The sequence below is a fragment of the Microcaecilia unicolor genome, chromosome 6, assembly GCF_901765095.1.
Source record: "Microcaecilia unicolor chromosome 6, aMicUni1.1, whole genome shotgun sequence".
NCBI lineage: Eukaryota > Metazoa > Chordata > Amphibia > Gymnophiona > Siphonopidae > Microcaecilia > Microcaecilia unicolor.
The window spans coordinates 180,863,415-180,876,933 of record NC_044036.1 but is presented as its reverse complement, the minus strand read 5'-3'; the positions used below and the strand labels follow the sequence as shown (position 1 = coordinate 180,876,933).

Here is a 13,519-nt window from a genome sequence, read left to right as displayed (position 1 = left end):
CACTGTTTCGTCGCCTTCAGATCCCTCTCCCCATCTGTACCTATCAGATTCTCACCGCCTAACACATACGTCTCCCGAGGATTTCTATTCCCTAAGTGCATCACTTTGCATTTCTTTGCATTGAATTTTAATTGCCAAACCTTAGACCATTCTTCTAGCTTCCTCAGATCCTTTTTCATGTTTTCCACTCCCTCCCGGGTGTCCACTCTGTTACAGATCTTAGTATCATCCGCAAATAGGCAAACTTTACCTTCTAACCCTTCGGCAAGGTCACTCACAAATATATTGAACAGAATCGATCCCAGCACCGATCCTTGAGGCACACCACTACTCATCTTTCCCTCCTCCGAGCGAGTTCCATTCACCACCACCCTCTGGCTTCTGTCCGTCAACCAGTTCCTAATCCAGTTCACCACTTCGGGTCCTATCTTCAGCCCATCCAGTTTATTTAAGAGCCTCCTGTGGGGAACCGTGTCAAAAGCTTTGCTGAAATCTAAGTAGATTACGTCCATAGCTCGTCCCTGATTCAATTCTCCTGTCACCCAATCAAAGAACTCAATGAGATTCGTTTGGCACGATTTCCCTTTGGTAAAACCATGTTGTCTCGGATCTTGCAACTTATTGGCTTCCAGGAAATTCACTATCCTTTCCTTCAGCATCGCTTCCATTACTTTTCCAATAATCGAAGTGAGGCTTACCGGCCTGTAGTTTCCAGCTTCTTCCCTATCACCACTCTTGTGAAGAGGGACCACCTCCGCCGTTCTCCAATCCCTCGGAACCTCTCCCGTCTGCAAGGATATATTAAACAAATCTTTAAGAGGACCCACCAGAACCTCTCTGAGCTCCCTCAATATCCTGGGGTGGATCCCATCCGGTCCCATGGCTTTGTCCACCTTTAGCTTTTCAAGCTGTTCATACACACTCTCTTCCGTGAACGGTGCTCTATCCACTTCAATCTCATTTGTACTTTTGCAGTCCATCGCGGTCCTTCTCCAGGATTTTCTTCTGTGAAAACAGAACAAAAGTATCTATTTAGCATCTACTTGGCTCTCAGAAATTACCACAGAAGTCAATGCGACAGTGGAGGCAGCATTAGATAAAAAACTGCAACAAATATTTAATCGGGCAGAGGAGACTCATGAGCACCTGGATTTAATGGGGTTGGAGCTCATTACAGAAAACTGGAGACCTGGAAGACCGTGCCCAGAATGTAATCCTCACGCAATCTCAACTACGTAAACGGTGGCGGAATTAGAGAAAAAATTGGATGACTAGAGAATCACTCTTAATTGGAAATGTGGTTTTCTCCAGAAGGTTTCATTTGGTGAGCGTTTGGGCACTTTCTGGATAGAATGTGCATTTCGCCTTGGGCCTAGGTATCAAGACACAGATTGTCCTCGAATGGTCATTTTTCGTGTTCTCAACTTCGCACATAAGCAAGCTCTCCTTCAGACCCTCCACTTAGGGTAAAGAACATGACAGAAAGCGTGTTTTATGCTTCCAGAATTATTTGGCCCCAACGCTAAGAAATGCAGGGTCATGAACTTGGGGTACAAGAATGCAAGGGAACGGTACAGTATAGGGGGTGAAGTGCTTCTGTGTATGAAAGAAGAGCTCGGGACTTGGGGGGTGATTGTCTCTGATGAACTTAAGGTGGCCAGACAGGTGAAAAAGATGATGGTCAAAGCCAGAAAGATGCTTGGGTGCATAAGGAGGGAAAAAACAGGTGATATTGCCCATGTATAAGTCTCTGATGAGGCCTCATTTAGAGTACTGCATGCCTTTCTGGAGACCGCACCACCTATGGATAGATATGAATAGGATGGAGTTGTTCCAGAGGGCGGCTATAAAATTAGTAAGTGGCCTTTGTCATAAAACATATAGGGACAGACTTAGGAACCTCAACATGTATACGCTGGGAGAGAAGGGATATACTACAGTGTCAGCCCTATACAAACAGTTTGATCTCTTATCTCCAGGGAAGAATTATGACTTTCATACAACAAAGTGGAATATGGACCTAGGAGTGACACTGCAGGGGGCTGACTTGTTGGTGGCCATCCAACAAATCTCATTTTTCTCATTTATGATTCATAACGCAGCCTATCGGGAATATCAGTATCTCATTCTTACCTGAGTGTACTTTTCACAGCAGCGAGTGTTTCATGCTGGATGTGTGGCTTCTACTCAATGCTTAAAATGTGAAGCTTTAATGCCTTAGTTCATTCATTTTGGCATTGCTGTCTGGTACAATGGTTTTGGTGTAGACTACTGTGAATTCTGGAGAAGCTACTGGGTAAGCAGATTTCTCTTTCTTCATTGGGTATCATTTTATGCAAAATGAATCATTGAGGAGCTTTCTCCAATTTTGAGAAGATATTACTTTATAAAGCATTTTTGCTTGGCAAAAAAAGTCTCTTGCAACATTGGACGCTAGACACCTTGCCTAGGTTTTGGCACTGGAAAAGCATGTTCCATACCTTGCTTGTTATGGAGGGTCGTGATGCCTGCCTTACAGCAAAACGTAAACATCGCTTTTTGGCCATTTGGGAACCGTATGTTCAGTCATTGTCACCTAGAACTCAGTCTTACTGTCAATGACCTAAATCCTATAATTTGACTGTCTGTTTAGCCCTGTCTTGGGGGTTGGAGTGGGAGGTAGGGGAGGGAGGAAGATGAGGGTGGACATGGGGGGGGGGGGGGGGGGGGGATATGAGCTTTGTCTATATTCAATGTATTGCTTATTTCGGTGGCTGGGGAGGAATAAGAATAAAACTCCCCCTCGATACAACTGTTCTTTCTACTGATGTCTTATGGCTCATTTGTTTTATATGCTGTGGCTGTTTGGTATCTTTAATAAAAATATTTACAATAGATTGCAAACAAAAAACAAAACACATTACCTAAAATCACATAAAGCAGGATATGCCCCATGAACAGAGCGAAGCTAACAGAACTGAAAGTGTTCTGCCCCCCCCCCCCCCCCCCACTCCGAGTTCTTCCTGCCTTGCTCATGTAGACATGTCATGCCCAACTGATGATTCCTCTCTTCTTTAGTGTGAGATGTGGAGCCCAGAGGCACATAGTGATAATGCAATATATTTACAGAAAGTCAGATGAAAGGGTACACTTAACAACAAGTGGTAGTACAATGCCACATTCTCTGCTTGGTGTGGAGTAGGGCATTGTTTCTAGTTGCTGTCTTGTGTCTCTGCTGGCATATTCTGTCATCTTTAATGTGATATTTATTTGCTGCATTTGTATCGCACATTTTCCCACCTCTTTGCAGGCTCAATGTGGCTTACATTATGCTGTAATGGCGATAGCCATTTCTGGAATAAGAAGTACATATTATTATTATTATTGCAGATAAAGTACAAAAAATATGAAGTACATTAGAAGTAAATGGATATACAGTTCATTTCAGGAATTTGAAATCAAGAGTAATGTATAATGTTCAGTAAAGAAAAAGAAATTAACCAAATAGAAGAGTTCAATGTTAACTTGCTCTGGTTGAGTTTTGATGTCGGGTCATTTATGAAGGATCCTTTTGATATGTGATGCTATCTTGGGTTTGTCTGACACCGTTTCTTTTCCATGTGAACTTGTATTACATCTGTATGCTAACATTCTGTCTCTTATTTTAATGTAAGACATGGAGCTGACTTAAGTCACTTTGACATATTACCTCTCCTCTTTGATGTGAGATGTGGGCTGCTGATAGCCTGTCTCCTTTACATCTGCAGGACCCTGGGCTGATGATGAAGAGTGGACGGACAAAGCTCGCCGAGTGATCATGGAGAGGATTGGACTAGCCACAGCAGGGTAAGGAGGGTTATGGCTTATTTCATCTTGGGTATTGGAGCTGGAGAAATGGAATCATTACTGTACAAGCACATTCTACTCTGTATGGCATTTCTAGAAAAAGATAACGTTCCAGACAGATGAGTAAACGAGCATGTGATTTCAACTAACACATATCAACATTTTTGGGGGGTATTCTGATGTTAATGTGTGTGAAACCCCTCTGTCCTCTCCACCTCCATCAGTCAATCAGTATAAAGTCCTAGATTCCATGAGAAGGTTAAACATTGTGAAAGTGCTAGAAATATGAGTATTTATACTGCAAATACTTGATCTGTTTCTGTATTGGGGGGATATGTTTTATTATCATACTGACCAACTGGTTTGTTAAAGTAGTGCTTCTCAACTGTCTCCTGGAGGCACAACTAGCCAGTTGGGTTTTCAGGATTACCACATAACGAATTTGCAGGTATCCAGTATATGCAGGTTTAATTGTCATGGTGTGCCTTTGGAGAGGGTTGAGAAGCACTGTGTTGGAGCACCTTTCATACTTTTGCTGTTTCTTGGGGCGTACAGTGCTCTGAGGACCTGACCTGTTTAGTTGGATTTCCCACAGGGAGCCATACCATGACATCCGCTTTAACCTCATGGCCGTAGTACCGGACCGGAGGATGAAGTATGAATCTAAACTGCAAATCCTGAAGATGAACAGACAGACTGTGCTGGAAGCCCTGCAGCAGGTACAACATACAGGAGGAGGTAGCAATAGCAAGAGTGGTAACCTCTACAGAAGAGGGGATAACCATTCTTTGCCAGCACTGAGAGCAGAAAGGGGAATAAGAGTCTATTGATAGTTGGAGTTATTTAATCTTTTTTTTGACTCTGTGGTTTTTCCCAATCCTTTGTAATTTTAGCGCATTAGAAATTATTTTACTACATAGCTACTCTGGTTGTTGTGGTGATGGTCTTGGGACAGGAGCTGTGCACCTTCTGGAATCTTATAATCATGGGTCCTGAGCATTTGACCAATGACCACAACATTGCAGTTTCTTCCCCTGTCCAGGCGCTATGAACAGTTCTGCCGCTGCATCCCCAGATGACTCAAGAAGTAGAAGGGATTGAGCTTGGTACCTTCTGCATGGCTTCACTGCCACTGAGTCAGTTGGACAGGCCAGGAGGAATAATAGCAAGATAAGATAAGAAGGTGTTGGTACAGGATATGTAAGGATGTCTTTAGCTTTTACGATCTTAATGCAGTTTACATCATCTGTCTGGAAATATTGCCCTCTTCATAAAGTGAAAGGTTTTGGGATTCAAGTTGGATACTGCATGCTGATCATTCATTCCTTAGCCTCATCAGCAGATAAATCCAGGAACTGGTGGGTTATATCTGCCTATAAGCAGGTTGAGATAGAGAACACTGAAAGAAGGTAGTGACCTTGGATGTCCAGCTCCTTCCCCCTTCAGTATATCTCTATCTCCAGCAGGTGGTGGACGGATTTCATTCAGCTCCTATATTCTATCCTTTGGAAGGCTCCTGGGCTTTGCCAGTTGAGCAGGGGGGTGTGGCTGAGGGTGCCCACTTTGGAGGTGCATTTGGATTCTGGTCCCTGCCTTACCCCATCTCTCCCCTTCTCTCAGTTGTTCCAAGGTGTGCTGTGCTGTTTCCCTCTTATCGGCCTCCATTGCTTTCCTCACAGGAAAAAAAAAAAAAAGGTTTCCCCTGTGACTCTTGTTATTGGACACTGGAGGCAAAACCTGAACTCTACCAGAGCAGGTGTTGGGAAGTTGGAATGCTGTTTTGGGCTCCTTCTGGGAGTGACCGCGGCAGTGTTTCTCTCTGAAATGGGGTGAGTCTTGCTCTGTGTCTGCGGCTTTTCCCCAAACTCTAGCGCTTCTTTTTCATGGCAGTAGAAACAGTTAAACGATGCTCCTGCTGCGGCAAGAGTTGAACCACAGCGGGAGTGTGCTGTTTGGATAGCTTGGGGTCTGTACCTTCGGCGGCGGCCGCTGATACGGAGTTTTCCTGCGCTCCAGGTCTCAATGCTGGCGCCATTTTGAACATGTCGGGGGATGCGGAGTTCTCGGCACCTGAAGCAGGGGAACTAGGGAGGCAGACCAGCTCTCTTACTGAGGGAGTTTCACTGGCGAGGGACTCGCAGGGGGCAGTTCCTGCAAGAAATTTTGGGACAGATGGTCAAGGGGAATTCTTTTCCCCTGAGTTCATTTTACTTATGCACCAGGCCTTCTTAATGAAAAGGGCTCTCCTGGTTGTACACATTCTGTCCCTGCCACCTCCAGCTTCCTTGGCCCAGGAGGTCTCTGTCTCTGATGGGGAGACTTTGCCTGCAGTACATTTGGACACTCCTGCCCTTAAGCGCAGGAGGGTTTCTTCGGTGTCCAAAGCGGGCTCCGTGGGACCTCATTCCCCTCCCCAGTCCCTCTTTGGGGGCTTGGGGGCGTCTTCTAGGCCTTCGAGGGTGGAAGACCTAGAGGAAGGGGAGATTCTGCAGGAGAAGCAGGACGACCGCAAGGCTGTCCGTAGTTTTCATTGAGACGAGCTCCCCTCCCTCATTTTTGACACATTATAGGCTCTAAGAGGATCCGGAAGTGGCGGCGGCCTCTAAGGTTAACCTCAAAATGGCCAGTAGTAGAAAGCCTGCGCGGGCTTTTCCTGTTCACGAGGCCATACAAGAACTTATTACAGCTCAGTGGTCAGATCCAGATGGGAGCCTGAAGGTGACTAGAGCTATGGCTTGCCTGTTCACAGTAGGGGAAACTCATCTGGGTCTTTTTGCGCTACCGAAGGTGGATGCTCTGGTAACTGCGGTTACCAAGAAGACCACTCTCCCTGTAGAAGGGGGGGGGGGGGTTGCATTGAAAGATATGCAGGACTGCCGATTGGAGGTTTGTTTGAAACACTCCTTCGAGGTCTTGGCCCTTGCGCTACAGGCAGCCATATGCAGTTCGTTTTCGGCCAGGACTTGTCTCTCCTGGCTACAGCAAGTGGTTGAGCAGTCTCTGAAGGCTTCTGCCTCTCTGCCAGACTTGGCTCCGTGTATGGAGTCGAGTCTAGCTTACTTGGCTGATGCCCTTTATGATTTGGTGAAGGCATCTGCAAAGCAGATGTCCTTGACGGTGGCAGCTAGGCATTTGCTGTGGCTTCGCCATTGGTTGGCGGATATGGCCTCTAAGCAGCGTCTTGCAAAATTGCATTTTCAGGGGAAGCTCTTGTTTGGGGAGGACTTGGAAAAGATCATTAAGGATTTGGGAGATTCCAAGTCCCAGCGTCTTCCTGAGGACAAGCCCAAGTCTTCAACCAGGAGCTCCTCCTCAAAGCCTCGTTTTTGGGAAGGCCACCGATACCTTCCGGGATGAGCCTTGGGCTCCTTTTCGCATTCCAGATTTCAACAGCGTTCCTCCTTTTGTTCTGACAAGAGATCCGTGGGTTCTGGCCAGAGACAAGGAATCAAAGGACATTTGGCGCAATGATGGGGTGCCGGTCCACTCTTCCGTTCCCAGCATAGGGGGTCGATTTACTCTTTTCTACGAAGAGTGGATCAAAGTTACGCCAGACCAGTAGGTTCTGGATTTGATCAGAGACTGGTACAAGTTGGAGTTTGTGTCGCCCCGTAGGAGATGCCTTTTTGGAATCACACTGCGCCATAGCCATCAAGTGGGTGGCTGTGAACGACATGTTGTGGTCGCTGCTGGATTTTGGGGCTGTGGTACCTGTTCCACATTCCGAGCTTCATTCAGGCCAATACTTGATCTATTTTGTAGTTCCTTGGAAAGGAGGAACTTTCAGACCGGTGCTTGACTTGCACAGAGTGAACGAGTCGCTGAGAGTGCAGCATTTCCACATAGAAATGTTACAATCGGTCATAGCAGCGATACAGCTGGGAAGTTTCTCATATCACTGGATCTCAAGGAGGCATATTTGCATATTCTGATTTGGCCTCATCAGCGATATTTGCACTTTGCGATTCATGAGCGGCATATTCAATTCTGAGCCTTGTCGTTTGGTCTGACCACAGCGCCTCGCACCTTCTCCAAGGTTATGGTGGTGGTGGCTGCATTTCTGCAGAGAGAAGGGGTCAGAGTTCATCTGTGTCTAGACAATTGGCTAATCCAGGCGGATTTGGAACAGGAGAATTGGCTGGCTACAGACTTGGTAATCGAAGTTCTGAAGTCTCTTGTTTGGGTTGTCAGTCTTCCCAAAGGTCATCTGACCCCCTTTCAGTCTCTCGAATATTTGGGAGTTTGTTTCGATATGGCCTTAGGGCTGCGTCTTTCTTACCGACAGTAGGCACCTCAAGCTCCAGAGTCAGGTTTGCCTAAGTGCTTGGGCTGAATGCAGCCACCCTGGAGGTGGTGCCATGGGCGAGGTCGCACATATAGCTCCAACATGCCTTGCTGAATCGATGGTCTCTGATGTCTCTGGAGTATCAGTGGTGGCTTCCTTGGATTCCTGCGGCAAGACGCAGCATGAGTTGGTGGCTGTCCGACGACAACCTACGGTGGAGTATGCCACTGGCAATGGTTTCTGGTGATCACGGATGCCAACCTTTCGGGGTTGGGGGCTCATTGCCTCAACCACTATGCTCAGGGTCAGTGGACAGCTGTGGAGGTGGAGAGGTCCAACAATCGGCTGGAACTGAGGGCCGTTCTTCAAGCCTTTCTGGCATTCCGGAAGACCCTGGAGGGATGAGCAGTCCGAGTTCTCTCAGACAGTACGATGGCGGTGGCCTACATCACCCACCAGCATGGCACTCAGAGCAGAGTGCTGGCCACAGAGGCGGCCAACGTTCTGAGTTGAGCGTAGCGTCACCTATTTCTCTTGTCAGCGGCCTACATTGCCGGCAAATCAATGTGCAGGCCAGTTTTCTCAGTCGTCATTGCCTCGATTCAGCGGAGTGAGAGCTAACTTCTAAGGCATTTTGACAGATTTGTTGCAAGTGGGGAACTCTGGGGATCGACCTCATGGTGTCCAGAGTAAATGCCAAGGTGCAACGTTTCTTCAACAGAAGAAAGGAACCCGAGTCCGCGGGGTTGGATGCCCTGTCTCAACCGTGGTCTTCGTCAACACTCTTGTATGTATTTCTGCTGTGGCCCTTGATAGGACAGATTCTTCACTGGATTCGTCTTCACCAGGGACTGATTATTCTGGTGGCTCCAGATTGGCCTCGTCAACCGTGATATGTGGATCTCGTGGTTGCTGGTGGAGGCTCCGTTTTGGCTGTCTCTGTTGCTGGACCTCCTGCACCATGGTCAGTAACTACGGAAGATCCCTGCCACTTTGGTCTTACGGCTTGGCTCTTGAAAGGTTGAGGAAGAAGGTTTACTGTGACAGTCATTGCTACTTTGCTGCAGGCCCGCAAATAGTCCACTACTAGGGCCTACACCTGGGTTTGCCGTACCTTTGAGGCTTGGTGCGCTGCTCATGCTTGGTTGGTGTTGTGGGCCTTGGTGTTGCAGATGTTGGCCTTTTTGCAGGAGGGCTTGCAGAAAGGCCTAGCCTGCAAGTCCCTTTGGGTTCAAGTAGCGGCACTGGCATGTTTTTGGGGGCATGTGGCCGGATCTTCTCTGGAAGCTCATCCGGGTGTGGTGCATTTTTTGTGGGGGAGGGGAGTTTGGGTGTGGTTCTGTGGGCTATTCAGATGGCACCCTTTGAGCTTCTTCGATGGGCCTCAGAGAAAGATCATACACTCAAGGTGGTATTTTTAGTGGCCTTGGCTTTGGCTCGTAGGGGGTCGGAAATTCAGGCGCTTTCCTGTCGGGATCCATTTTTACAATTTTCAGAATCTGGGGTTACAGTGAAAATGGTACCTTCGTTCCTGTCTAAGGTCATTTCACTTTTCACCTAAATCAGCCGCTTTTTCTTCCTTTCGGAAGGATGACTTTCCAGATTCTTTTTGGCAGTTGTGCCTGTTGGATGTCTGTAGAGTTCTGCTGCTGTATTTGCAGATGTTGAACGAATTCCGATGCACTGATCACCTCTTTGTCCTGTTGTCTGGGCTGCGTAGAGGTTTTCCAGTGTCTAAAGCCATGATAGCTCGCTGGCTTAAGGAGTCAATTATTTCAGCTTACATTGTGACCAATAAGTCTCTGCTGGAGGCTTTAAAGGGGCATTCCACGCAGGCGTCCTGGGCGGAGATGAGCATCTTCTCTATTCAGGAGATCTGTCAGGCAGCTCCTTGGGCATCCCATCTCTCGTTTGCGCGTCATTATAGGCTTGCTGTAGCAGCGCGAGATTTGGAGCAGCGGTCCTCTCTCTCAAGGAGTGGCGTCTTCCCACCCAGTTTAGGGAGGGCTTGGGTACATCCCACCAGTTCCTGGATTCATCTGCTGCTGAGGCTAAGGAAGGAAAAATTAGAACTTACCTGATAATTTCCTTTTGTGTGATTAGATGAATCCAGGATCCCTCCATGTCCTTCTTGGTTAGATTTCCAGTGTTCTTGTTAAATATGGATTCAAAAAAATGTTATAAGAGGAGGAGGTAGAAATTTTTCCTCCTTTGTTGATGCTCGTCGCCCTGGTTGGGGGAGCAATTTTTAGCTGTGAAGAAAGTTTGGTTGGTGTTTCTTTCTCTTTCTGCTTTGGGATACGACATTTACTGAAGGGGGAAGGAGCTGGATATCCAGGGTCACTACTTTATTTCAGTGTTCTCTATCTTCACCTGCTGGTAGGCGGATATAACCCACCAGTTCTTGGGATTTATGTGCTGTGACTAAAGGGAAGAAAATTATCAGGCAAGTCCTAATTTTTCCTTTTTTTTTTTTTTTTAAAGTTGATTCGAGTTACACAGCCAGAACTAATTCAGGCACAGAAGTCTCAAGAGCTGCAACCCCCGGAGGATTCAAAACCAGCAACCAAGTCTTCATCTGCAGAGGCCAGCAAAACGCAGGCAGCCACAGAGATGGCACCAACAGGTACATGGAGCAAGACTGGGAGAGAGACATACTACTACTTACTACTTATCATTTCTGCTGACAGGATCTGGAGGGCTGGTTGTGCAAGAGATGAGGGCAGACAACACCTACAGGTGCAGGGAGAGCAGGATAGAGAGTGTTGATGGGGATGTTGGGGTGGAAAAGGATACAGTAGAGAGAGAGAGAGCATCCAAATGTATGGGAGGTGAACAGGAGGCAAGTTAGAGACTGCCTACAATGAGCTGGGGAACGGGTTGGAGATGTAGTACACAGACAGCGCCCACAGACACAGGATAACAAAGTGGGGAGTTTGAACAGACACAATGCCCAGAGATGGAGGGTAAAGACAAGGGAGCAAAAAAATCAGTGTGTGTTCTGATTCTGCTACATGCTGGTACTTCCAGTCTAGACCTGAGCTTGTTTTGGACAACAGGATAGCAGCTAACATACAGCCTGCATAGTAAGGACATACTCCTCACACAGTAGAGACCTGCATGGGAATGGGGTTCGCAGAAGAAAGGAACCCGAGTCCGCAGGGTTGGATGCCCTGTCTCGACCGTGGCCGTTGTCAACACTCCTGTTTGTGTTTCCGCCATGGCCCTTGATAGGGCAGGTTCTTCTCCTGATTTGTCTTCACCAGGGATTGGTTATTCTGGTGACTCCATATTGGCTCATAATTAGAAAAGTTTGATAAACAGGCTTATAATTAGAAAAGGTCCCCCCAGCCAGGCTGGATTTAGACATTCAGAGAGTCAGAAGTGCTTTTCCTTCACTAAGCCAGATTTCAGTATCAAAAAAAAAATCTGTTCTTGCAACAAAAAATGAAAATATTAATTCAAAAACTGGGGATATTCAAATATAAACCGGAGCAAGTATATCATTGAAACTAATAAAGCAAAAAATGCTCCAGACCATCAAACATAACAATTCAAAAATATTTATTTTATTTATACACAATCAAAAAATACCAAATCTGGCACATTCATACCACCCGTTCATACCACAAACCACTTTGCTCACTTTTTCCAATAAATGTTTTTTGCTAAATATGTCCAAAATTAACCGGTCCAGAGGCTTGGTATCAAAATGACAAGTCAGGAGAGAACACCTTCAATGTTATTCATGCATAAATCAGTTGAAGATAAATTACTTCTGTTGAAGTGTTCAAAACATAATGCCGTCTCCCAATCACTTAAATGCTTGTCCAAAATGTTGTAAGCTGCTGTTCAAGAAAAATGTTGTTAACCAAGGTATACTCCAGACCGCCGTTAAGTCTTCTAAACCACCATGTCAAACTGGTCACTTGGTACAAAACCTCCTTCCAATAGGCAGGTTATTAAATGTACTCTTCAGTTGCACCCCAGTGTGGGACCGCATTTCGTTTCTTCAGAAGGAACAAATATGACCACTGTAAAAAACCCCAAAACAACCCCCCCCAAAACACACTAATAATACCTCTAATATCATAACCCTGAAAATAAGCTACTCAAAATTAACTAAACCTTAATCAATAATAAATACATATTTATGTTTGCTTACCGGAGGAACAACATCCAAACCCCACTCTCGACAACCGCCACCTCAGGCAGTGATACCCTTACAATCTACTTCTGGGTTTACATAGAAATCTGGTAAACCAATCCACATGAAGACAATCAGAATTTAAATAATTGAATCACCACTCCACCTCCAAATTTAACCTCCCTGGGGGTCACCGTATGCCAATAAAAAATAAATCTTTGCTCTTGAGTCAGAAAAACCTCACTGACGTCACCACCTCTCCTCAACGCCACCTGTAATATCACCGTACATCATTAACAGAGTGGCCCTTAGACACTCGCTGTTTCAATTTCTCTTCGTATGTCCAATGTAATGCAAGTGACAAGGGCACACTATGCAATACACAACTGGAGAGTGAAGGGAGTTGGTGTGAGGCAGTTTTACTAAGTTTGTTTATTATCAAAATTTCATAAACTGCCTGACTTATACAGATTACGACGGTTCATAAATATTTAAAATTACAAATTTTAAAAAGAAAAGAATGTAATTTTATTATAATAGGAAAAATATAGCAACATTTTCTCTTACACATTAACAAAGTATATACACAAGAATATTGTTCTGATATTAACAGTGTCCTAATAAATCCTAAATTCCTCTTCTCCAATAAAATTAAACATCTGCGTAAAGTAAAAGCTTTTAAGCGTGGTCTTAAACTTCATAAGAAAATAAGAGTAGCCATACTGAGTCAGATCAATGGTCCTCTAGCCCAGTATCTTGTTTCTAACACGGCCAAGCCAGGTTACAAGTACCTGGCAGAAACTCAAATCGTGGCAACATTCCATGTTACAGATTACAGGGCAAGCAGTTTCTTCCCCATGTCTGTCTCAATAGCAGACTATGGACTTTTCCTCCAGGAACTTGTCCAAACCTTTTCTTTTAAACACAGAAATGCTAACTGCTGCTACCACATCCTCTGGTAAAGAGTTCCAGAAGTTAACTATTCATTGAGTGAAAAAATATTTCCTCCTATGTGTTTTAAAAGTGTTTCCATGTAACTTTCTCAAGTGTCCCCTAGACTTTGTACTTTTGGAACGAGTAAAAAATATCAATTTACTTCTACTCGATTATACTTGCTTTTCACGAGCCCATGGGACCCTTTCCTGTCTATACTATATCTTGGTAGACTCGACGGTTTGTCCAGCGGTACGCTTAGCAGTTATTGGTCCTGAAGAAGTTTCTGACCACAGCATGGTCTGGATCAAGCTAGAAGTGCCAGCGTA

The 13,519-nt window shown here is 45.6% G+C and overlaps 1 protein-coding gene across 1 annotated transcript in view; it reads left to right on the top strand.

Annotated features, from left to right (window-relative positions):
* BAP1 (BRCA1 associated protein 1) overlaps positions 1-13,519 on the top strand; it is a 100,434-nt gene that overhangs the window by 36,458 nt on the left and 50,457 nt on the right. The window contains exons 8-10 of the mRNA XM_030205362.1: positions 3,747-3,825; positions 4,421-4,544; positions 10,595-10,736. Coding sequence (XP_030061222.1) covers positions 3,747-3,825; positions 4,421-4,544; positions 10,595-10,736 — 345 coding nt within the window. The remainder of the gene's footprint in view (positions 1-3,746; positions 3,826-4,420; positions 4,545-10,594; positions 10,737-13,519) is intronic.